The sequence below is a fragment of the Ambystoma mexicanum genome, chromosome 2p (assembly GCF_040938575.1).
Source record: "Ambystoma mexicanum isolate Mex_15411 chromosome 2p, UKY_AmexF1_1, whole genome shotgun sequence".
Classification (NCBI taxonomy): domain Eukaryota; kingdom Metazoa; phylum Chordata; class Amphibia; order Caudata; family Ambystomatidae; genus Ambystoma; species Ambystoma mexicanum.
Genome location: NC_090923.1, coordinates 641,491,244 through 641,517,541, shown reverse-complemented (window position 1 = coordinate 641,517,541; position 26,298 = coordinate 641,491,244). Strand labels below are relative to the sequence as shown.

The following is a 26,298-nucleotide window of genomic DNA, read 5'->3' as shown; positions in this document are numbered from 1 at the left end:
ACCTAATGTGTATACTCTATATACTGTCTAACTCTTCTTGAGAGAAGTCTGGCTGCTCAGCCACAGCTACCAGGTAAATCTGGGTAGTACAGACTGCTACCAATTGGGTTTACTGCCAACACCTGTAGTCTTAAATTTTTTGCAGTGGTCCCTAAGGGAACTGCACAGGTTTCTGCTTAACACAGCTCACCCCTGACCACAGCTTTCATGGCGTCCCAAGTATTGGCTGGGTCATGTCTTCCGCTGGGTTCTCTTGAAAGAAGTTCTGTATCACCTTGGCTATGGTATCCCGCAGTGGCATGTCATTCAGGATTGGGTTGTATAGATTCCAGCGAGGACAGGGCAGTGGATCCGGATTATGGTCTCTAAGTGTAAATGTAATCAGAGTATGGTCTGACCGTACTGTTGTCCCTATGGCCACTTCGTCTAGGAGGTCTATTCGGGATGATGTACGTGTAAGAAAAAGGAGAAGTCCCTTTCACCTTGATGTAATACCCTGCATGAGTCCATCACTCTGAGCATCTGAAAGAGATGAAGGAGTCCAGTGGCAATCTTGTAATCTCTAGGGGCCGGTGGGTGCGATTTATCCCATGGGGGGTCTGGGACCCCATTGAAGTCCCCTCCAATGATCACTTGGCCTTCTATGAAGGGAAGGAGTTTAGCCCCCCGTGCCTCGTAGAAAGCCTCTTGACCTTCATTGGGGGTGTAGACTGAAACGAGGGAGTAGCGCTGTCCGTATATTAGGCCTTGATTTTGCTGTGTATCGAACATCCGGGCTACATAGTGTCTCTAGAGCACTGAATTGTGTTCCTTTGGCCAAGAGTATGGCGGTCCCCCCTTTTTTAGTTCCATTGAAGGCCAAGTATTGAAGAGGGACCTGCCCATTTCAGAGAAGTGTAAAGTCCTGTGGCAACAGATGAGTTTCCTGAAGGAAGACCACTGAGACTCCCAGATCTTGAAGCCGCTGTAATGTTGCCTTCCATTTGGAGGGAGAGTTCAGGCCCTTTACGTTCACTGAGATGAAGTTCAATTTCTGGTGGGGCGGAGGGTTATTAAAGTTTGGTGGATGTGGAGGGGGGGGGCAAGTCTGATTCAGTCGCCATTCATGTCTTTCACTGTCATCGGTCCACAGTGTAACCAAGGTTTTAACTTGGACTTCCAACTTGAACAAAATGACCTGCAGTTTACTCCAAGGGTTTTCAGGTCCCATCCTCCTTGGAGTCATACATGGACGGTGTGTGGCCGCTATAGATGCCTTGGGTTCAATATCGCCCTGGTTTCCCTTGGGCCGGATGGCTGGGTCATTGATCCTAGGGCTACGTCAAAAGAAGCAGTGTTGGCAGCCTCCCGTACCCGTCCAGTCAGGGTGGACATTCATCTTGTATTTCGGCCATTCTGGGCTTTCGATCAGGCCGTCCGCTTCTCCTTGAAAAGGAGGTCCTCAATGCCCTCAGGAGAGTTGAGGGGAGAGCCATTCCGGTTATTCGACAGAGTGAGATTCAAGATCGTTTCCGCATCCTCCAGATGTGCGATTGTTCGCGAGACCCCTTTATAGGAGAATTGTAGTGCATTCGGGAACAGCCAGCGATAACGAACTGTGGGTGCAATCAAGGATGAACTGGGACTTCTCGAACTGTGGTAGGAGAGACTGGAACAGGTCCCCCACATATTCTGTTAGATTATTAGCTTGGAACTTAAGTTGCATTTTGAGAAGTGTCGCTGTGTGTTCCTATGTCAGGTCCGCCAACACTCCCATCCTCTGTTCCACCTCCAACACCCTCTGGTCCGTGTGCTCGAGCTTGGATCTAAACTCTGATTTAATGTCCATCAAGAAGGCCTGGATGTCTTCCTTTGTCGCCAGCTGTCCAGTGCTCCCAGGTATGGTTTGGAGCAAGGATTTAGGAGCCTCCAATTTCTTTCCCTTCTCTGCAGGGAGTAGCATGGTGGAGATGTGTAACGCTCACCTGGTATCCACGGGGACGCCACTTAGCCTGCTTGGACATCCTACGACCTTGAACCCTTCCCTGGAATCCGTTTGACTGGAGACTGGGCCTGAAAAACAGGATTCCGGAGTTTAACTCTATTGCCTCTGGTTGCTTGACCCCCTCTTCCCTCGGGGAACAAACCTTCCCCAAAGTCCTCTCCTCACCTTGTTTTCTTGTGTGGCGTGCTCTCCGTCCTGCCCTTCGGTGCAGGGGCGCGTCGATTGATGTGGGCTCTGTGCAGCCTAGTTGCTTCACTGGCGCGGGACCAACGGACTGGGCTTGTTGTAACTCCAGCCCGACCGGTAGGTTGGATGATTCTTAATGAACTGTTCCTTTCTTGTCTAATGTCCCCTTTTTAACTTGTCGCTTCTCCCTTAAGTGTTGAAGGGGTTGGAGATGGCGTTGTGCTGCTTATGGAAGCCGAGCACTAAGCGGTGAGAGAAAGCGGTTCACTCTTTCTTGTATCGACCAATGTCTCTCTCTGTGTCCCTGACAGGCGCTGCAATGTCCCAGCGTGGCTGCCGGCTGAGAGAATAAGGTGCGGTGAGTAAGCGTGATGTGCAGCGCCTTCTTATGCTTTCCGTGCTAACCTGTACTGTCTGTTACCTTTGCAGGTCGACGGGATGCTCCAGAACTGAAGTTGCCCTGAGCGGCTCGAGTTCAGGTAAGTGTTTGACTCTTCTTGCAGTTTTCGGGTAAGCTGGGATATGAGGAATGCTTACTAATGTCTTTCCTTTTGTTCGTTATCTTTTCCCAGGATGCGGCGGGACGAGATGGAGGTGACACAGCTGTAAAGATGTCCACTGGACTGGAGGAGCGATGGATGAAAGCAGGATACTCCTCAAGGTAAGTAAGAATATTAATGGTGTTCTTGTTCTTGCAAGTGCGTGGATTCGGAGGAAAGGCCTTCAGGAGACCGACCCGAACACGGTGAGTGTCAAGCTGCGGGTGCAGAAAAACGCTTAGCGTGTTTCTCTGCCGAGGTGTGGTTTAAATAGCTTCCAGGTATCCCAGGTATCGCTGGGTCGAACCACACCCAAAAGGCTAGACCGCAGTTTATGGAACTGGGTTATGCAGGGGCATCCATCTTGCCCACAATGCATTACAAGTCCAATGCCAAGTTGCCCTCAAAGGTATGTGTGAGCCTGGCGCCATAGGCGCCAGGTCTGACTCCAAGTGTGTCTCGGGTAAGGTGGAAAGGCCCTTAAGGTCGATGTGGGGGATCATGGCCTGGCTCCAGCATGGTGTCCCAGAGGGCTAGGGGCAGGGATCATGACAGATGTCTGCACTCCTGGGGGTCTTGGAGTGTTTTGACATGATGGTGAAAGACTGATGTGCTCTGCGGGTGTCTTTTCACGACCGAGAGAAGATGAAGGCTGTGAAGGGCCCCTACGGGTTAAGGGGTGTGCGTCCTGCCCTGTCCTTATTACTGGGGTTGTTGAGTGAGTGGCTGATGAATGGTTCCTGTCCCCGTAAGTGTCATCAGCTCTGGATGGTTTGCAAGAACCGCCTCGCCACACTGGTGAAGTCAGGGCCTGCAATGGGGGGTCCGGGGTGGGGGAGGAATCTTCCTATCCCCAAATCAGTTCACGGCAGGCTGGTATCTTACTTGTGTTGTATGTTGCACCCCCCAAGCAGTGCAGGGACAGAGAACGCGGCGAAGGTGGAAAAGGGAGTAAGCTCCTTAGGCGTTACAATTCACTTTGCGCGAGGTAAGCATCCCCCTTCATTGGGAAGTGAGTGTCCTCCTGAGCTGGGGTGGAGCACAGGGTCGCTCCATGCTGTTGTAGCACTGTGTCCTTGCAGCGTCCACCATGGGTATCTTCAGCACACATGTTTGTGCATATCCGTGGTAGCTGCGGGTGCCTTTGATGTGCGCCGCAGTGATTCAGGGAGATTATGCTCGGGCAGACAGAGATCAACAGGATCAGGATCAGGTCCCCCCTGTTCAGAGGGAGTGGCTGTACAGTGGAGTCCCAAGTCTCCAGAGATGCCAGGGACCCGGAAGCCACCGACGCGTCTCCCGCCCGGGATCCGAGTCCACGCCTCAATATAATGTGAGGAAGGGAGGGCGGCGAGTCGGTCCCCCATGTTCGCCTTGTTTGGAGGCGCTCCGCTGTCACTACGGATACCGGCGGTCCTGACCCCCGGGTCGTACCTTAGGTTACGGGGGTGTCAGATTCGGTTTGCTGCCAGGATCCTCTTCCTCGTCTCTCCGATCCTCTATTCGTTATGGAGCGCGCCGCCCTCTCACCACTCCGAGGATGCTGAAAATGCTGACCGTCATCTTGGATGCTTGGGTACTGCGGGGTGCTGCCTTTGCCGGGTGGTTACAGGAACAAGGAGTGTACGTAAGCCGCTCAACTGGAGGTTGCTGGGGCCCCAGTCATTCCAGTTGCCTAGGGTGACCTCAACTGCTCATTTAGTTCGCAGGAACCGAGTAGTTTCACCGAAGTAGCAGGTCTCTCACGGAGGCCATCAGAGGAGCAGCCACATCAATGGCGCTCCAGGCCACGTCCCCGTATTTTCCATTTCTAGTGGCAAGGGCAGTTTGGCAAATAAAGTGGAAAGAAGGGGAAATATGCATTCTCTTAGTTTAACAAAGATATGTACCACCCCCGACTCTCCCTACTGTGAGGGCCGAGGCCCCAAAGCGGCCTTCCGAGGCTGTGGAAGTTTGTTGAGGCAAGTTCTGCAGCAGATGAAGGTAGTCCTCAAAGCCGTCGCCAAAGGTTTTGTAGGGGAGCGGCTAACACAGGACAGAAAGTGTAACTAGTTCTAATTTTTGATAATAAATTGCGTTAGCCAGAAGGAGCTCTGCTTTAGCGTCCGACAATGATGGCGGAAAAAAACAAACCGAGGGACCTTGACACGTGAAGGACCATGGGTAGTGGACACCACACTAGGGATAGTATTACTGGCATGTCCTGTTGACGTCCCATAGAGTTTCAAAAACAACAACTGTAATACTCTGCAGCTTCCACTAGATGTCGGCCTATGCATAGCATGTGATCTAAGCAGATTCCACAAGCCTCAGAAATACAATTACGTTTTGCCTAATGCGGTAAAGGGGAAAACACAACCACAACCTGCAACAGAAGGGTAAGTGAATACAAATATAACAGTATGCAGTTCTTCAGAGTCGATCCCCAACTTAAGCACTCCAGACCTACCAAGCGTGAAGCCTTATGCTCAAAAGTACAGTAGTGCGTTAAAAATGCACAGTCGTGCGCTATGAGAGAAAGCGGGTCCTCTTTAGGGAGCTGTAACAGCTCAGGAAGGGGCTAAGGTGATGAACAGTGTCCTCTTATTCAAGGAGGTCTCCCCTTGCAGGCAGAGCGACTTTCGAGTTTCGGGAATAGCTAGGGAGGGCAGGCTAGCCCAGCTAAGGTGAGTATCTTTTTAGGGATTCTCGTGCGTAAAGAACAATGGCTGTGCCAGGGGGCCACCGGTAAGTGATGCAAGTATTCACCGACCCTCGACAGTCCGGGCCAAAGTGTAGGTTCAACCACTGCAGTTGCATGCCGATCTGCCTCTCAGCGGATGCAGGTCGCAACAATCGTTTGTGGCAGGACAGTAGCCTTTTCTCAACTCTCAAAGAAAAGAGGACAGTTCCAGTGCAGCACGTCTCAGGGCACAGGGGGGCAGGTACGCAAGGCTCCTACAATGACAGTCACCACAGCAGGGCGGCACACTGAGAGCAAAGGCTCGTGGCGTGGCGCACTCTCGTAAATTGTGACCCAGACGAGCAAGGACTACGAAATATGGTGGGAGAGGGCCAAGAACCACAAGCTGGCTATTCCTCAAGTCTTGAATAGCAAATTTGGACGGCGGTGCTCCTAGGCAATAATCTGGTTTTGAGCTGGTCAGTTCACTGGATGGCCCAGGAATACTATCGAAGAGGGTCTATTGGAGGGTTATCAGGAGATGCCAAGAGTAATTGTTCACACTTCTCCAAAGGGTCGAATCGCCCTTAAAGGCCTTCCGTGATTGATGCAAAAGAACAAGTTACTTACCAACTGTAACGTTCTTTCGACTGGATGACCTCCCATGAATTCCTCATCTTTAGATATATTTTCTCCCAGCTCTGCTGCTTTGGAAAATAAATTTCACCAGAGGGCACTGTGTTCGAGGCCGCGGAGTCGTAGTCAAGGGCCGCCATCTAGCGTCGACGTCATCTACTGTATAAAGGGCTCGTGCAGCACCCGTTACCTCAGTTCTGTTGTTACGGTGTTCACGGTCGCACCAGCTGATCAGGTTTTAAGTCCTCAGGTTCTTAAGGTCGAGTGCAACTGGCGTAAACTGTATGGAGGGGTAGGTTAGGAGGTTTGATGAGGAATGCGTGGGAGGAACATCCAATTGAAAGAACGTTACAGTTGGTAAGTAACTTGTTCTTCGACTGGATTGTGTCCTCACACGTATTCCTCATCTTTAGATGGGCTCCCAAAGCAGTAAGAATTTGGAGGAGGGAGCACTAGAAATTTTAATTATGGACTGAATGAAGGACAGCTTTTGCAAAGAGTCCTCCTTGATATGAAGTAGAGTCCAAGCAGGAATGCTTCACAAAGGTGTGCATTGACGTCTAGGTGGCCACAGCACAAATATCCTGCACCGGGACACCCCTCTGAAGAGCAGTGGAAGTTGCCATGCCCCTGGTTGAATGAGCCCTTAATCCATCTGGAGGCTCTTTTCCAGCCAAATTATAGTACTCAGATTGCTAGAATTATCCATCTGGATAGAGTTTGTTTAGACACTCCAAGGCCCAATTTGTGTCCAGTATACCCAACAAAAAGCTGGTCACATTGTCGAAGATTTGTCAATCTGGAAATATAGAAGCTGAGAGCCCTTTTTGGGTCCAGTCTATGCAACCTTTCCTTTTCCTTACTAGCGTGAGGAGGAGGATAAAAGGAAGGTAAGTTAAGTTTCTGTGACAGATGGAAATCCGAAATTATTTTAGGCAAGAAAGATGGTTTTACTTTTAGAATAATTTTTTCTCTATGCAAAATGGTGTGGGGAGGCTTACAAGAAAGTGCCTGCAACTCACTAACCCTGCGAGCTGATGTTATAGCCACCAACAAAATAGTTTTAAGAGTGAGAAGTCTTAATGGGCAAGAATGTAAAGGTTCGAAAGGGGCACACATGAGAAATTGTAAGACTAAATTCAAATCCCAGATGGGCACCTGACAAGGTGTCGGAGGGTACACATTTGTCAGCCCTTTCAAGAATTGAATTACTACGGGCATTTTAAAATAGGACCCCTCTTCCGAGGAACGCTTAAAGATAGATAGCGCTGCCAGTTATCCTTTTATAGTGCCAACTTGGAGCCCCAAATTGGCCAGGTGTAAGAGGAAAGAAAGTACTGTTGGAGTATTACAAAGATGTGGATCCACATTCTTATCCCTGCACCAGTTACTGAACTTGTTCCAACAACACCGGTACAGGGATTTTGTTGCTGGCCTTCTGGCCGAAAGCAAAATCGCCATTACGTCTTCCAGGATGTCCCAATCCTTATCTCCGGGCCTCTAACAAACCATGCGAGAAGGCGGAGTGTCTTGACCTCTGGATGGAGAATCCGACCTTCCTCTTGCGAGAGAAGATCCTCTCTTTGTGGTAGACGTATGGAGGGCAGATGGACATGTCCAGAAGGTCCGGGTACCACGTCCTCCTGGCCCAATCCGGGGCAATTAGGATCATGGTTTTCCTGACCTATCGCAACCTCCTGATTACCTGAGGAATCACAGGGACTGGAGGAAACACGTAGATGCATGGAACTACCCAGTCCACCATGAACACGTCCCCTAGAGCTCCACTTAGAGGAAATTCTCTTGAGCAGTACCGCTCGCACTTCCGGTTGGCACGGGTCGCGAACAGATCCACTTGAGGGGTTCCGAATCCTACTTCATTGCAATATCAACCATTTACCTTTCTGTACAAAGGCATTGTTAGGAAGGTTTTTCTAAAGCCCAGTGGTGAGGGGTGTGCAGAGACCTATCCTTAGTTGCAGGACAGCGTCTACACCAAGTTAGACCAAAGCTCTCTCAATGGGTAACTTAGCAAAGTAGGCAGACTTCACACTTAGGAGGTGATGGGCTGAAATAGTGAGGAATTTTAAATATACCAAAACAAGAGTATAATAATAAAACCAACTGTTAAAACAGCTGTTCCACTTCTCTCTATCACACATAATATAGGAGCCTCACCAGGTAAATAATAGTCCTACAGAAGTCCAAAAGAGGAAGGGAAAGAGGTTATTAGGAAACGGATCCAAAGGGCCACAAGATATTACATACATTTAGAATGACAGTACTTGTCCAGAGTAGGTCCCAGATCACCCACAGAAAATAGCCAGAAATAATGTAACCACTAATGGTTGCTTGAACACCCTGCTTTCCTATGCACTGAGTGGACTATTGACTTATCCTAAAAGCAATAAAAAAATCCTTAGCACATTGTAAAATTACAGTCTTTGTTTTTAAAAACCCAATGACCCTTCTGGTGAGCAGGAAAAACATCTCAGATCAGGTTAAGTACCTTAACAAGGAACACTGAAGGTGTTTAATTTCCAAACGTTCTCTCCCAGAAAATAATGGGGCCAAATCCCTGAAGTCTGCTGTGATTATAAGATAAATTAAGGCACCCAACAGGTGGATCAAAAGCACCAACCAGGGTGCATCCGAGGGGATACCCAAAATGAAATCCCACAGAAACAATGGGGCCAAATCCCTGAATTCTGCTGTGGTTTTAAGAAAAAGAAAGGCAAGTTCTCAGTTTACCCAACAGTTTTTCAGAGTTCCAACCCAGGTTTTGGGAACCAGCAGACAAGAACGAACTAGTTCAAGAGAGCCCACTCCAGACAATGGGACTCAGTGGTAGATGGGGTGGGGGGGACTCAAAACTCCAGTACCTATGGATCCAGTGGACCCCCAAAGATTAAGCCAACTACAGGAAGAGGACCACAAGCCCCGGGGAATCACGTTGCTGGATATGAAGAAGCTGCCTAAGAATGGCAGGTGCATAGGTGAGTTTGGATACCTGGTTTGGCTAGCTGTGGGTGTGGACTTCGAGTAGAAGGCACTCTAGCCCACAAACCAGAATGAATCCAGACAACCACAGGAGCAACAACAGGACACCTGGTAGGAGGACACACAAACTCAGTGCCATGAAGACCGACAGGACCATGGTAGAAGCCAAGGTTGCAGAGGAGACAGTCAGGGTCCGCCAACCAGAAAAGTACATTCCTATGATGGGGGCAACAGCAGGTGGGGACTCGGCACATCCTTAAGTCTGAGCTGAGACAGACCAGCAACAAGCTACTCAATTTCCAGAAAGGAGCACTCCCTACTGTAAGGGAATTTAGCAAGAAGGATTTGCCAGGCAGGCCACATTGCAGACCAGGTAGATGGCTGATGAAAGAAACATCAGTCAAGCCATCTAGGAGGATGGCAGGAAGCAAATGAAGAGACCTGAATGGAAATCCACTACCAGGGAAAAGGAGAAGTGCAAGGACAAACAGGGCAGGGTCCAGCCAGTATAGCCTTACCAGCATTCCCAGTAGCAGCCCATCTTCAACAGCAGTCTTCCATAAGTTCAGATACAGATCTGAGTAATGCACACAGTCTCCCAAGGATAATACATTCACCCAAGCACTGGTTTACGCCAGCATATTCATCACGCTCCGGTCTAGACAACAAGGTTTTGGAAGCAAGCTAATCAGGCAGGCCCTAAAATCTGCCAAACACACTAGTTCTCCCACACCAAATGTAGATTGGGAAGTCTAGAGGACTTTAAACTAGACCACACCAGTAAACACTACAACAGAGCGTGTTTGTTGGCTCAGCATTTGCTCATCTAAGCAGAGAAAGGCCATTTTGACTGTCTCAAAATGGCTGGGGGCAGGGCTCAGAAATGCATTATTTCCCCAATTTGAGTTCATTGGGCCACTAATGTGGTGAATGTGGCTACAACCCTGGTGTAGCCAAAACTAAACCACAGCTGCCACTGGCTTACCCCACAACACAATGAGTGAAAATCACACTGGTTACAAACCATGGTGCTTAAAAAAAAGCACCCCAGCTCTGGTACCCATGTGGGTTTTTAAAGAGAGTACATGAGCAAAAAGGGATGCAGTGACAAGGGCAAGGGATTCAATAGAAGTCCCTCCAGCCACAAAAAAGTAGAAATACACAGAAGCCAGCAAAATGTTTAAGAGACTCAGAAGGTTTTGGGGGCAGCACCCAATAATGTAATTCTGCTCTTATAAATCTAACTTAGCCATGGCCCATAGGACAAATATCAGTACCATGCCCACTGCTTCCTAAGGTTTCTGTAGGAAGGCCCAATCCACTCCCCAGACCTCCCATAGCATTTCGCTATGTCAAGGAGATGGAGCCCTTATGGATTTTATCAAACATCTGACTGCCCTTAATGAAGCCAGCCTGATCTGCATGAAAATCAATCATGGAAAACGTTTCTCCAATCATGAGGTCTTAGATTTGGAGAATATTAAAAAAAAGAGTTTGGGAGCCCCTCTACTGAGCATGAACATGGTTTAAATAACCTGTTCTTTGGAATTTCTCCCACTCATGTTTAAGCTCACTGCACTGTTCACACATTTGGATAATAGTTTGACATCCAAGTTGATGAGCGCTTTGGGTATATATGATATGCTTGCTTCCAAGTCGTTCGCTGGCTTTAGAATCAGATATGAGAATATTGTGTCTTTCGATTGAAGCACCACTCCAGAATGGCTAATCAAGTTGAAGAGCTCTGTTTTGAGGATGCTAGCGCTCCATCATAAATTCCATATAAGTGGATAGTAAGGTTGTCTGGACCTGGGGCCTTGTTAAATTTCAGGTAAATAGCTATTAATACCTCACCTTCAGTAATAGAATAATATTGTTAAATCATTTGGAGCACTTAGTTTTTAAACATTAAAGTCACTTACTTTGCCATAGTTAGTTGTGGTCACATTCCATTTGCGGACACGGTTGCCATCATAAGCATAGGAATCGGGGGTGTCACCAACGCCTTCCTGTATTTGAAAATGAATATGTTGTTAGATTGTTAGTGGCGGGAAGCTGCACAGCAAGCTAGCTATTAAACGTGTGAAACCCTGTCCGTCAGTGTCACATGTAGATTGTGAAAGACTTTTCTGTGCTTTTCATGGGAGCTATATCAGAAGATGCTCCAAGATACAGAAACACTTCTTAGTGGCAACATTAACATACTTTGTTTAAAGGAAGAAAGTGCAAAAGGCAAAGGAACTCAAGCGAAATAGAAGAAAACACAAAATGCAGCATAAGAGGTCAGTATGTTTGGACTGGAGAAATGACAAAGCAAGCAAAATAGAAGAGGACAACAAAGATGAAAAAAAAGAAAATACAAAAACGGAAAAAGAAAATCAGATGAAGAATGAAAGGCAAAAGAAACTGCATAAACAATGAACTGAAAGAAGGGAATAAAGAAAGAAAATGTGGTGAACCAGAAGAAGGACTTGGACTACATGTGGTCATGTTTCACAAGTTTTATCTAAATAAAAAACAAGACGCCAAACTAACCCTATCACTATGAGGGAAGTTCCCTACATAACAAAGTAAAACTAAGGGTGCATGTCAAGTCCAAATGAAAAGACTTCTTTCCGAATCGTGAGCAACCACCACTTTAAAATAATATCTAACTGAAAGAAAAGGGAGGCTTATAGAAATAGCCTAGAAATTGACTTCTGCCTGGCCCAGGTGTAGTTGACTTGTTCAGTCTTAAAGTTCTTGCAGATTGTCCTCACAGCTTTAGTATCAAATCCTTCTGGAAAATTGACAATTATCGTCTGTGGGGATCACAGGAAGCAGTTTTATTTTTTAAACTTTCCAATCCCTCTGGGATGACTTGAAAATGCACTTATTTCTTTCCCACCTTCGTAGTGGTGGGACTTCCCAAAGTCGAGTAGCTTTGTGGTCAATGTCCTATTTCTCAGTTTAGCTTTGGGATCCTGTCCAGTCAGATAATACAGCTTCTGGTGATTTCATGTACTTTGAGTGCTCAATTTCCTGGCACGCTGTTTCAACATAACATAGGACTTATATGTCACCTTCCTTGATAATTTTGGTGGATATTTCAGCATTCATATACAGTACCTGTATCTTTTCCACTCATTTAGTGGGGCCATGGTCCAGTCGCATTCTCTTTACTTCTCATACTTTTGTCTGCTATTCAAGCCTTGAATTATAGTGCTAGTATTTCTTGCTCCAGGGTTGAGATGGGCCGGGTGCCCGTTACATTCACTTCATGTTTTGTACCTGCGTCCATTTTGGTGCTCCTTGAAACCCGCAGTCATATCTTGCTCGCCTTCAGACGCTCGTTGCTAGGCAGAGTATGTATGCAGTACCCTTTGGGACCACTACACACAACTATGACCACAGGTGTAAGCAAAACCAACCTTTGGTATAAGTCTGTACTACACAGTTTTTGGTAGTGGAGCTGAGCAGCCAGGCTTATCTCAAGAGGGAATGTGAGCTGTAATGATGTTACACAGAGGTCTACAATCACAGGTGGTCAAATAAACTCTTACACTCAAGGTTTCTAGGTTAAACACTTATTAATGTATTCAACAGTCAGTTATAAATCATTCACTAGAAGGAGGCAGTTACATATCATACACAAATATACCTCAGTACTATACTCGTTAAGTTTGAGGCATTCAGACTACTTTGAAGGAGGAGCAAAAAGGAATAGGTTCAGAACATAAAAGGATTACAATTATTCTTAGATAGTGCAGATACTTTGAGTTTCACCAGAAGAGTCATTTCAATTCAATAGGCTAGGCCAAAGTCAATGGGCTTAAAGTCTTGGATAGGATAAAACGGTTCTGGTAAGTAAACGGAGTAGTTTGTAAAAACAAAGAATTACATGTTGTGTCACAAGCTGATTAGGCCTGCTAGTTGCAAAAGTTTCGAGCACTTTCACCACGAGAGGTAAGTACTCTCCGTCTTGTTTCACAGTAGACTTATGTTCCTGGCAGTTCCTGCAGATCTCGCTGTTCCTGCACCTCAGTCGTGTGGACAAGAGGGAGGACGTCGGGGGAGTCCTGCACTGCACTGGGACTGGTCAAAAAGCTGGCACTTGGCAAATCTTCAATTCCGGTAGCTGTACTAAAGCACACAAACTGGTGTCCCTCTCCCCGGTTATTCAGTTTCCTGCAGCACTCTTGAGTTAAATACAACCAATCCTGAGAATGGTATACAGGTGGCTTAGTGTCGAGTCGATTGGTCCCGCCAACTCAAAGGGAGAAGTCGTCCTTGCAGGGCTTCTCTGTCGAGCAATTCGGACCTGCAGCAGGGCTTTACCGGGCAAACCAACGGTCCAGGAGTTGCAGCAGTCGTCCTCTTCAAGCTCGTCTTCGTTTCTTTCGTTCCAGTGGTCGACTCTGCCTTCCAAGCCAAGAGACTCGCCTTTTATTAATTTCTCTCCCGTTCATTCCAGCCTAGCTGTCACTCACCCAACAGGGTGACTGTCCTTGCCGGACAGTCAGCCTGGCAATCATACCAGAGTGCATTTGGGTCTCCTAGGAGACCAAGCACAGGGTGTTTCGGGTACTTCCCTCACTTCCTGCCCACCCCAGACACTCGGGCGCTAGAGGCGGTCTTCAGTCCTGAAGCCCGCCAAAGGCGAATGAACAAAGGAACCAAACCTGGTTTGGCGCGCAGAGCAAAACTCTAGAAGAACCTTTCCACAAAGAAGTGGTGGAAAAAGAAGACCGGGACCTGTTTAAACAAAGGGGGCTCAGACGCCATCTTGAAAAACATGGCTCCCGCGATGTATCACTACCAGTGTTTGCGGTAGGGAAAAATCATGGTAGTTCATTGTATAGCCACTGCCACCAGCCATTTCAAGAGTAAAGGGTAGCATATGACTGCTACTTGAGTATCTAGACACAGGCGATACTAAGTAACCCCTCCAGAACTTTATAGTAAGAGGGTGTGCTGGGTCTTGGAATTTAAAAAGACTAGTAAAGTCAATTTCACTTTACTTTCTCTGGGAAACAGTATTATCCAAGGGAAGGTATTTAAAGCTTGGGAAAGCCTAAAAAGGTTTCCCTGTGCCACTGCACTGAGGGTGCTGTGTGACACACATGAAAAGATGATGCCTATGGAGTTGTCTAAAACACCATAACCAAAGAAAACAAAGAAAGCAAACAGAATTAAAAAGTACAAAGTCCCAAAGTTTAGCAAAAGAGCTGAAGGGCTCTAAGGTGGGAGGAATTTGCACATTTTGAGAATTCTCCCCAACACTCGTAGTGTCTCTTTTCTCATCAGTAGCTCTTGCGGCAGAAAAGTCACTGGCCGGTGAGAGAGTTTCGGATCCTGGGCTCCTCTCGTGTCTCGGCATCGTTTGCTAGGTGCCATGTCCACCAGGGCCTTGAAGTGGTCACAACACCCAAGAAGACTTGTCTTTCCGTCCTCTCTTTCCCCTTGACCGGAGGTTCTCACTTGGTCAAGGTACCCGCTTGTCCATCCTCCAGCTAGCAGGTTTCTCGCTCTACATGTCAACGAAGGCTCCGTGACTCCGCCCCTCCAGGATGTCAATGCTACAGGGGGTCGCCTCTGCAAAGCACTTGCTCTCCTCCTAGCTTGGGAGTTGCCTCTCCATTAACAGTCAGTTCTCTTCTTATACACGTCATTAGAATGAATTAAATTCAGTTTGTCTTCCTTGATCATGGCACTTAGGCGAGGTTCACCATTAACTGAAGCAAACAGAATCAAAAAAGGATCTTTGTGAATTATAGCTGTAACAGGGAATACAACAGTCTTTCCTACATCCATATTTGCAGAAAGGGTGGTTGGTACTTGGAGTTCCATGCTGGAATGGGAGTCCTTGTACCCAAGGGGGGAGTCGCTTCCAGTGAGGTCCTACTTGCCCAGACCACTAGGGAGGGTCTTGCGTAGCAGATTCACCTCCGTAGCATGAAAAAGGGGTAGCTCCCATCTGGGTAGACAGGCCAAATAGTCCAGATTCGCCATGGAAAGAAAAAGCAAGTTACAATAAAACACTATTACAAAGCAACACATGAGTACATTAACAGAGGGTGAAATAGAGACTGAGCAATACAAAGTAGGATAGTCAAAAAAACACTACAAAGTGAGTAAAAGTCAGAACAAGCAAAAAGGAAACTAAAAAGGAGACTCTAAAACAAAATGACTAACAAAGGAATGAAAAGACGAAACAACTAACTATACAAGCTTAAAAACGAAAAACAGCCTGAAAACACCAGTCCTATTCTGTGCCTGTGAGGAACAAATTCTCAGGGCAGGAGCGAGCATCCTAGTTGGCGGATCTACTTGGTTTTGCCAACTTGCATAAAGATAATGCAACAACTATCCACTTTGAAAGCAAGATGACGATTGCTTGTTTTATCTTTCTGCACCTGATGTCTAAGCACTGTTTTTACAAAAAGGTGCCATAATATGCTTACAGTTTCAGCAAAAAAGTCAGGAAAAATGATAAATGGAATTGGCCTAATGCAACAATTTACTTTTGCCTATTTAGTGAACAGGAAGACAGCCCAGCGAAGACGAGGTTTAGATTACAAATGTTCACCATGTGAATTGAATTGTTACAGTCCTTGCATTACATATTGGCACAGATTCTGTTTTTATTGCTGTCAAAAACAAATATTCCTTCTGAGGATATTTGCAGAACTATTTTGGCTGCCAATGGAAATCTGTACATTGCCAGGAGGGGAGTCTTTTTCGTTCAAGCCAAGGCAGCTGCCTCTGGCAACTTTTGTGTGCCATTGTTCTGTATGCAGGTGAGTAGAGGGGCCCATACAGGGATTGGGGAAGGAGGGAGTCGAGAGTAGGACAATGATTGAGAAAAAGAAAGCAAAAGGAGTAGTATTTATATCATACTGTAGTATGATGGTGCAGTATACATTATGTAAATATTTAGATTCAAACCTCTCCCTCATGGAGACCTTGTAAACATGTATACAGTTGATCCAAGATCCATGTTCTAGAATAGAAGCTTGCCTGTGAAGTGGAATACTGTGGGAGGTCAGTTGAGACAAAATGCTGGGGAAGAAAGGAAGTCTGACGCTGGGGGACTGTTTTGCAAAAAGTACATAAGTTATGCTGTGAATAAAGAATCATTTACATACTTCAAAGGTGTGGGCTCACCTTTATAACAGTAGGGCATAGGGGCTTGCCATTCAAAGCAAGCCCAAGATGACACATTCATGGATGCCTAGTGTACTGAGAGGTTAAATGCAAACCTAGTAGCCATTGGTGCAGTGTTGAGGTATACAACAAGCCAAAGGGCCATTCATTGGGAGTGTTACAGTTGGATGGGTTGGTGTCATAGGGGTGATTGGCACTAGGTCTCCACTATGCCTTTGTTTCGAACTATTTGTTCAACAGATCTGAGAGTAAACAGTGGTGGGCTCTCAAATGCATAGCAGTGCATCAGACATGGTAGTAGACAACATAGATATAGCAACAGATGTAGCAAAAAAAGACCTTTATTACAGTGACCCAGTATAAAGAGCATTACATTGTAGGTCATACTACATTGTTTGCATTCTGTAATAGAAGAACAAGTTACTTACCCCTGGTAAGGTTCTTTCGACTGGATGTTCCTCCCACGTATTCCTCATCTTTAGATATCTTCATTCCAGCATCAACTGTTTCGGAAAAAGAATTTCGGCAGAGGGCACAGTTCATTATTGTGGTCGATTCGATGTCCCTTGAGGGCCTCGGTCTCAAGGTTGTCATCCATGGTATAAATAGCATGCGCTGTGCCTGTTACTTCATTTCCATATTTTTGCCATCATCCCATAGGATAACCAGCATTGGTGTGGTTAAATGAGATCAGGCGCTGAAGGAACACAAGGTGCAATGCATATAAATTCTACTGGGGTAGGATGGGAGGGGGGATGCGATGAGGAATATGTTGGAGGAACATCCAGTTGAAAGAACGTTAACAGGGGTAAGACACTTGATCTTCAAATGGATTGTGTCCTCCCATGTATTCCTCATCTTTAGATAGACTCCCAAAGCTGTATGAAAATTGAAGGAAGGAGTACGAATTTTCAGGAAAGAATTATACATTTCAGTGTTTGTCATGAATGGAGTGTAGGACAGCGTTTCCAAATCTATGAAGTAACAGGCACAGTTATCCCGTCTCCTGGCCTGAAGCAGAGTCTAGGCAGTAGTACTTTGTGAAGGTATAATTAGAAATGTTCTTCTATAAAGCCTTCAATACCAACATTGCGTCACCCTTTCTCATGGTGGCCCGGAATCATGCTGTTCCCATCTTCATCTTGTATCCAGGCTTGCAACATTATGTGTTACTACTGACTTCTGCAATTGAATTCGCTCTCCCCTCTTTCTGCTCCACTCTTTTTGACTGTTTACTCTGTGTTCTCTACTCCTCTCCCTTTCCCTGTCTCCTCCCCTCTCCCCCTACTTGTTCCCCCCCTGCTGCCCAGCACTATCTGAAATGTCATCAAGCCTAGTACAATAGTAGCTCATTTTGTTCCTCCCCTCCCTTTCTCTCCCTCGCCTTTTGTTTTCTCTGGCTCTAACAGAAATGTCGTCAGGCCTAGTACGGTAGTCGCCTATCTGTTTCCATTTCCTTCCCACTCTCCCCTCCCTTCCTTATATATGTCTTAGCTCTTGCACTATCTGAAATGTCGTCAGGCCGGGTACGATAGTTAATTTCACATCCTTACTGTTCATGGCCTGTAAGAATGTCATTGTATATTCGCTGGTTTCCTCCCTTGCCTTGAAGCGCTTTGAAACACATTGTTTACAGGCTCTATACAAATAAACTATATCATATCATAAAAGTGGGATCGGGATTCAAACCCGTGTTGCGCTGCGTTGTCTTGCTTCCAAGACAAACGTGTTGCCCCTGAGCTATCCTTGCTCTCAAACATTTTGCCCTGAACAGACGACCAAGTGGCTGCCACACAGAGGTCCAGAATCGGCACCCCTCTCTGGAAGGCAGAGAAGTAGCCATGCACCTTGTGGAGTGTGCTTGTAAACCTTGTGGGGGATCATTCCCTGCCAGTTTATAACGTTCAGTGATACACAGAATTATCCACCTGGATAACATCTGTTTAGTGACTGCCAGAACGAATTTATTCCGCTGTAACCGATAAACAGTTGGGTCGTCCTGCCTTAGTTTAGCAATACGCGTGATGTCGAAGCTCAGAAATCTTTTAGGGTCTAGTCTGTTTAGTCATTCTTCTTCCTTACTAGCATGTGGAGGAGGGTAGAAAATTGGCAAAATAATTCTGGGAGATATGAAAATCAAACTAATTTGGGTAGAAAGGTAGGTCTAACTCTCAAGACAACTTTGTCCTCGGAAAAGGTTGTGAATGGTGGCTTACATGATAAGGCTTGTAATTCGCTCACCACGTGGACGGATGTTAAAGCGGTTAATAGGAATGTTTTCAGTGTCAGTAGCCTCAAAGGGCAGGAGTAAATAGGCTCCAAAGCAGCACACATGAACTTTAAAACTAAATTTAAATACAAACTAGGGACCAGAAATAGAACTGAAGGGAACATATAAGTCCCTTTAAAAATGGAATAACCAGCAGCATCTTAAAGTATAAAGTTTCTTCAGACGTCCGCTTAAAAATTGAAAGCGCTGCCAAGTACCGCTTGACAGTACCAATCTGGAGCCACAGATTAGCTAGATGCAGTAGATATGACAACACCGTAAATGTGTTGCATCGGAAAGGGTCCACATTCTTCTCTCTGCATCAGCTGCAGCGATACAGAGACTTTGTTGCTGGCGTTCTGGCTGAAAGCAAAATCTCCATCACGTCTTCCGGAAGGTCCCAATCCCTGTATCTCAACCTCTCAGAAACCATGTGTGTGGAGAGAGAGAGAGAGAGAGACCTCTTTGGGGAAAGGTGAATTGGAGGGCAGATTAACATGTCCAGAAGGTCCAGGTACCAGGTCCTCCTGGCCCAATCCAGAGCAATTAGGATCATGAATTTCCCAATCTTTCTCAACCTCCTGATGACTTGAGGATTGACAAGGACTGGAGGAAACTCAGAGGAAACTCCCAGTCCACTACAAACGCGTTTCCCAGTGCTCCTCTTGGGGGAAATTCCCTGGAGCAAAACAGCTTGCAGTTCCGGTTCGCACTGGACGCAAACAGATCTACTGAAAGGGTTCCCCAAAGGGTGAAGATCTCTTGAAGGACTTCCTGAGCTAGTTCCCACTTGTGGGAGACTGTCCTGCCTGCTTAGAGCATCCGGCGTAGTGTTATGGTACCCGGCTAGGGGAAATGCCGATAGGGAAATTCCTTCTTGAAATTCTCACAACCAGAGCTGCAGTGCCTCTGCACAGCGGTAGGGACCCTAAACAACCTCTCTTGTTGAGGTAGTACATGGCCACTGTGTTGTCCATAATTATCAAGACATTCCTTCCCCATACAGAGGGCAGAAAGGACTCAGCGCTAGCAATGGCTGCCAAAAAGGTTCTCCCTTCAGAATATGGAGAACCACAGGAGATCCTGTGCAGCCATGCTCGTAACCTGCATCAGATCTGACATCTTGCCCGAAAACTGAGACCACTGGGACCTGAGGGCTCACTGGAGGAATTTCATCCCTCGGGCGAGCCTCTGGCACCAGAAAAAACAGGATGCCATGAGGCCGAACAACCTCAAAAAGTCAAAGGCTGGAAGACACTGGGCATTCTGGAATTTGGTGACCATCTGCAGAATGTGTTGAGCCCTCAGCTCGGGAAGTGAGGCTTTCCCTGAGGATTCATCTAGGACCACTCCAATGAACTGGAGCTTTTGAGACAGTATTATGTGGGACTTCTTGAAATTGAGGGAGTAGCCCAGTCTGTGGGGAGATTGGCAGATTATGCTGAGATGTTCCAGGGCCTGTTTGGCAGAATGAGCCCTGATCAGCCAATTGTCCAGGTTGGAGTAGACATGAATGCCCCCTCTCCTGAGATTCGCTGCTACCACCACCATCAAATTAGTGAAAATCCTCGAGGCGGAGATCAGCCTTAAAGGCAGAACTCAAAACTGATAATGAGAACCGCCAACAGCGAACCTCAGGTACTTTCTGTGCTTGTGATGCATAGCACATGTAAGTAAGTGTCATGAAACACCCATGGAGCCTGTGGAAGAGATGGAAACAATGGAAGATGGACTGAGCTCCTCCTTTACCTGGACGTTACGTTCTAGCCTCGCTGGAACAGAGGCTATAATTAACTGTCAGGTGTGGCAACCGGTGCGTTGCAACTGATTTCTTTCCCAACGCTAGTTGACAGTGCTCCTGTCTCATGCTACTCCTTGTTTTTCTACCCATTTGCCTTTCCATTGTTTGTCTGCCTGCCTTTTATCGTACATTTTGCCACCACGCTTCCTGTGGGGGATATTTCTTCTTTATTTTGGACCTTTCCCTGCCCGCATTTTCTTGTTAATTTCCCAGCGTGTGTGTTTGTTATTTTGCTGGAGTCTGCAGACACCTGCAAACACCTGGGGCTTTTTTTTTACTCAGCGAGCGGGGACTTGCTATCTGCAGTTCTTTTCAACACACGCTTTTCCAAGCAGCTGTCACTTCAACTCGTGCCCCCTGAGTTGTGTGCTTCCTCTGACCTGTGTAACCTCTCCTTCTGTCTATTTTACTAACCTTGCTCACGGAGTTCTTGGAATCTTTTCCAAAGCTTAGACATTGCACCCAAGTGCATTCTGGTAAATGTAGTACTCTAAAGAAGTGGGATTCCAAGAAGGATTGCGAATTACCCATTCGCTGAGCAGTATTCCAAGAAGGATTGCGAATACTTATTTGAACAGACCAACGCACCTGAAACTACCCAGGGTTTTTCTGCTGCGGCTTTTCCCTGATTTGGGGTGGGCTCCCCGGAGTCCCCGCTGCCGGGCGTATAGCCTTACTGACAAAGTGGCCTCCGGGGGAGCTCGGCCCTATCTCTTCAAACAAAAGGGCAAGACGGTGAAAAAGAAGAACCCAAGAGCCTGGAGAGAGAAACCTGTGGAGACTTCTTCAGACGAGCCTTCGGAAGCCAACTCAGAAACCGCAGGTGAGGAGTGGGAGAGTGATACGGGTACAATTGTAGAAACTAAACAGCACGAACCTGAGAGTAAGCGGCCTGAAGGTCCAATGGCACCATCCAATCCTGAAGCTGGAGGGCCTTAAGGATCTGAGAAAGGGTAACCATTTTGAATTTGTCCTTCCTGAGGAACTTGTTCAAATAGCTGAAGTCCAAAATGGGTCTCAATCCTCCATCCTTCTTGGGAAACATAAATTAAGGGGAGTACCACACTTTGTTCCTCTGTCATAGGTACTGGTTCTATAGCACCTTTTTCTAACCAACACATTTTCCTGCAAAGGAACGGATCCAAAGTTTCTTTTTACAAGTGAATGATCCTGATGCCTTCTTAAAGTCTCCCTGATTCCCCCACCCAACTTGCACTTGCCCTTCCGGGCCCCCTTCACCTGACTAGCCTGGTGGGTTGTGCATCCCTACCAAGCGTGTTCCACCCCTGTCCCGCACTTAGCATGTGGTCCTCATTCACTGCATGCCCTGCATCCCCTGGCACTTACCTACCCCCCAGGGGCCCTCTACTCTCCCCCGCCAAACTTGTATGACTTCCCTTCCACCCTAGCATTAACCCTTCCTACCTCCCCCGTGCACTTCTTGTTTATTGCACTTGAACGATCTGAATGTCACAAGTCCTAGTAGGACCATTATTGTTCTTTGTCGCCCCACTCTTTTCTTGTTTTACGATGATTTGAAACACCATTTGCTGTATTGGCGCTTGAGAAATACACAATAAATAAAATAAATAAAAACAGACTTTCTCAATCACGCAAATCTGCGTATAACAGTGCTCGCTGCTATGGCTCTCCTAATACTGTCAGCAGAGTCCAAACCTGATTGGAGAGACTCGCACATTGAGTCTTTCACAATTTTAAGAAAGCCTGCTCTCTCCTCTCCTTCACGAATATGTTCAGCTGCCATAGAGATACAATCTCACATGGTGTAGGACAATTTAGCAAGGGAACAAGTGGCTTTGACGTACTTGAAGGCCAAACTCCCGGCTGAAAATACCTTCTTTACCATAGCATTGAAAGACTTGTCATCTTTGTACAGTGGTATTGTGTCATATGTTGCTTGTCTAGAGGTGGAAGTTGCAGCTTGAACCACCAAGTTTTCCTTTGTCGGGTGCCTGGGCAGATACTCTGGGTCACTGCTTGAAGGCCTATACTTCTAAGTACGGTTCTTGTTTACAGCTGAATTGGTCTCCGGCTCTTCCAAATTAGCTTTCACCCCTTTTTTGAAGGGCTACATGGGAAGGTAACTCAGGGTCTTTTTGAGGACCCTTGTTTAAGATGTCCATGATGTCATCTTGCTCAAAAGGTGGAGCAAGCCTGCCCCATTCCAGAAACTCTACTTTGCCCACGAGCTGCCTCAGCATGTTCTGACGGACCAGGCTTTCCAAAGTCTAACTCTGGCGAAGTGTCATGGCCATTGGCTGATTGTAAGTTATCATATAGATCCCTCATTCTAGATTCCTCTGATATGAGGGCCGCAGGGACATTGGGTGTGCTGTACTCTAACCCAAAAGGTAGTGTGTCTTGATCAGAGGGTTCATGTTCTTTGAAAATTGAAGAAAGGGACTTGAAAAATTCCATCTTAGGAAGAGGTTTGAAAGTTTTTTCAATTTCCCTCGAAAGCCTCAAGGGCTTCGACGCTATCGGCATCGAAGGCTTCAGTGTCGATGGAATCTTCGAAGGACTCGGTATGTGAGTCAATGTAGTCATGGAGTCTACGACAGACTAGGCTCACGATGGGTCAGCAGCTTTGCACCCAGGGTTTGGGGGAGCACAGGCTTTAGCCTTGTGTAGTGACTAAGCTTCCCCTGGACCCTGAGTTGAATGCTTGGAATGTTGGAGTGAGTGACAGAGAATGCAGTCTGCGAGAATATTGATGTACGAGTGGAAGTTCTGAGTGTGCAGTTGGAGAGATGTAGACCCCTAGAGAGGATGCCGGTGCATGTTGCCCTTAACTTATGTGTACCTGATGTAATGGACAAGGAACTTCATGAGTCACTGGTACATCCCAGTATGTAAGTCATCTTTGGCCAGGACCCATCTTTACACCTTGCTTTTCTCCTGGTCGGCCTAAGAAGGCGCAATAAGATCAAGGAGATTTGCTTCTTCATTCTAGGTGGCCGGGGCCGCCTTTTCGAAAAAATATTTTTTCATCTCCTGCCCAAGCCTCCCACTCTGCCAGTGTCGCTGACTTTCTCCTGCAGGCTACCCTGCGTTCAGGCTACGAGGACGGGGACCTGTGGCATCTTTTTCAAAGACGAGGAATTGTAAGAACAACTTTGTGACTGAGAGCATTTCTTCAACTGTTTCCTCTTCGGAGAGTCACCTCTCGACTCATCCGAAGAACACCTTTTTGATGGAGTAGTGGATGGGGATTTTAGAGGGGGGCTACCCGCCGCAACTTTCCCTTGCGTTCCTTCAATGCCTTACCCGTCATGGATTGGCAAGATCCGCATTCAGTCGTTCTGTGGTCAATGCCAAGACACCACAAACAGACCCTATGTGGGTCAGTTATCGTCATTTTAGCATCACAGTCGATGCATTTCTTGAACCTGGTCTTCTGGGAAGAAGAAGAAGACATCTCAAAGTTATGATACAGTTTCATGAGAAACCACACATGCCATATTTGAAGCGAAAGCTATCGTGGAAAAATGGAACTGAAGTAATGGGCACAGTGCATGCTATTTATACCATCGATTACGTCAACCTCGAGATGGTGATCCTAGAGGGACATCGAGTCGACCACAGCGATGCACAGCACCCTCTGCAGATTTCTTTTTAGAGGGAGCAGACGCTGGAAGGGAGATATCTAAAGTTGAGAAATACGTGGGAGGACACAATCCATTTGAATATAGAGTTCAGTAAGACAAACACAAACATTTCTCGAGACACAGGTTTGAATTGTACCTTCTGTGAAAATTGATTTGTGGTTATGAAGTCAAAACTGAGATCAAACCTTTTGAAATTAAGTTCAAGCGTTAAGTAATATTTTCTTTTTTGCCGAAACATGCAATGTTCATTTCCGGCCTTCATTGATATTTTTTATTTTGAGATTTCCTGTTTCTAGCATTTGGTAATCTCACGGCTACTAGGCAATGTGTAATAAGCAAAGAAGTAACTCCACTCAGGCAATAGGAATAATCTGGATGTACATCTCCCAGATGGACAACTAACAGATTCCAATGAGATCAATGTTTGTGATCTTCTTGATGTGTGAAATAACTTCTCTAGTACTGAACAAACAGCACTCTCACCATTTGTGAATTTGTGTCCCTCCAACCAGAAAATAGAGCCAAACAAATGGTAATTGAGCGGGGTAAGGCATTGAACTGCACAGGCTTATGGTATTGGTGGAAGGAGCATTTAAATACATTTCCCTTAATTATGTTACTAGAAGAGGATTTAACAGCCATAGCTCACATTGTTTCCATGAAGAGTATGGTATTTGTGCCTGAGAATCTATATCTTCTGAGACATGGAGAGGCCACATTTAATTGATAATTTGTAAAGGGTGGAAAATTCCAGAACTTGAGTTGAGGTACACATAACGCTCCCAAGTTGGTGGTATCTCTCCCGCCTCAAAACATTCATTTAGGTTAATATATACAATGCCTCAGTGAATAATATGGAAATAATTGTGTCTCAGAGAGCAAATTACATTTACAGGCATCATAAAATAGGGATGGGGACAATCTGAGAATAAGTCACTGGACCTTCAGAACCCCTCATTTGTCCATTGAGATGATGTACAGAGAAAAAAAAAACCTGAGTTGTTAAAGAAAGTCAAAGAAAAAGGGAGAGTAGAAATTCCAGGTATCTTTCCAATTTAATCCCAGTACTAAAGTTAGCGCTTTAGTTGTCTCCAACGCCGCTGATAAACTCAATCTAGCTTTGGGATGGAGCCATAATATAGATCTCCCCTATTCTTGGCAGGGAGGGGGATTGAGTCATACAGTGTTAACTCTCCAGAAGAGGAATGTTTTATGAACAGGAACAGGCACTTATCTTCAAGGAGTTTAAGTTGTATGGGAAGATTGTTACAGTTTTTGGAGTACTTTTAGGCTCATCTCAATATCCTGTTAAATGTTTGAGCAGATGGGAGTCCTAACCCATCTGGATTTCACATTGCGAGATGGTTAGCACCATTTAAACAAATTACCTCTCAATTTCTTTCTGATGGATTTCCCCTCCCCATGGATTCCTCATCTACGATCACGTATTTCTTCAGAAACTTTTCGCCCTCCAGGTGGTGCCGCACCAACTCAGTCCGACGCAGCTACGCTCCCCAAGCCAAACACGACGTTGGGACCAGTATATAGAGGCACTGTGCCCAGTCACCGCAGTTCCACCCTTTATTCCCTACCATTCGGACATGAAGGAATAGCGGAAATGATGGTGTGCGGATTCCTCATCTATGATAGACTCCTAAAGCAGTATGAACACCTGGAGGCAAGCAAGAACACTATGTAGACCAGAAAACTCTGAAGAACTGATGACACAACTGTTGGGGAGGAAGAATAGCTCAGGGGCAACACGTTTGTTTTGGAAGCAAGACAACGCAGCGCAACACAGTTTTGAATCCCTATTTCGCGCTTAGAAACCACTCGGTGGTGTTAAGCGCATTATTAAAGAACAATTATAACTGCTCTACTAAAGCGGGTGTCCTGGCCTGAAAGGGAATCCAAGCAGTAATGCTTAGCAAACGTGTGCAGAGATGCCCAAGTTGCCACCTGGCAGATGTCCAGGACAGGGACTCTGCAATGCATGGCGGAGGTGGGCACCTCTCCTCTGATAGAATGGGTTCTGAGATGCTGAAGCACAGTCTTTCTAGCCACATCATAGCATTCTGTGATGCAGAGAATGATCCACCTTGGCAGGGTCTGTTTAGCCACAGCCCTTCCAACACAAGTACCATCATAACCAACAAAAAATGGTCATCTTTCCTAGTAGCCGAGGGCCTGCACCTGGTCCAGTCGATGGAAACACTCCTCTGCCTTAGAAGGACAGGGCAGAGGAAAAAAAAAACACAGGAAGATGGATCTTCTGAGAGAAGAACATCCAAGACCATTTTCGGAAGAAAAGGGGGCCTCACTCTCTGACCTTCTGCTTGTAGAAAACCAAGTGGGGAGGTTTATAACAACACATGGAGCTCACTCACCTGTTGAAAGTGATGGCAAACAGGAAAATCATTGTGAAGATTAGCAATCTGATGGAACA

General features: G+C 46.3%; 1 protein-coding gene across 5 annotated transcripts in view; it reads right to left on the bottom strand.

Annotated features, from left to right (window-relative positions):
* The window catches only part of RNF123 (ring finger protein 123), a 3,033,138-nt gene that overhangs the window by 2,266,885 nt on the left and 739,955 nt on the right, over positions 1-26,298 (bottom strand). For all 5 annotated transcript variants that reach the window (XM_069644183.1, XM_069644184.1, XM_069644185.1 and 2 more), the window contains exon 8: positions 10,930-11,016. In XM_069644183.1, the coding sequence (XP_069500284.1) occupies positions 10,930-11,016 (87 nt within the window). The remainder of the gene's footprint in view (positions 1-10,929; positions 11,017-26,298) is intronic.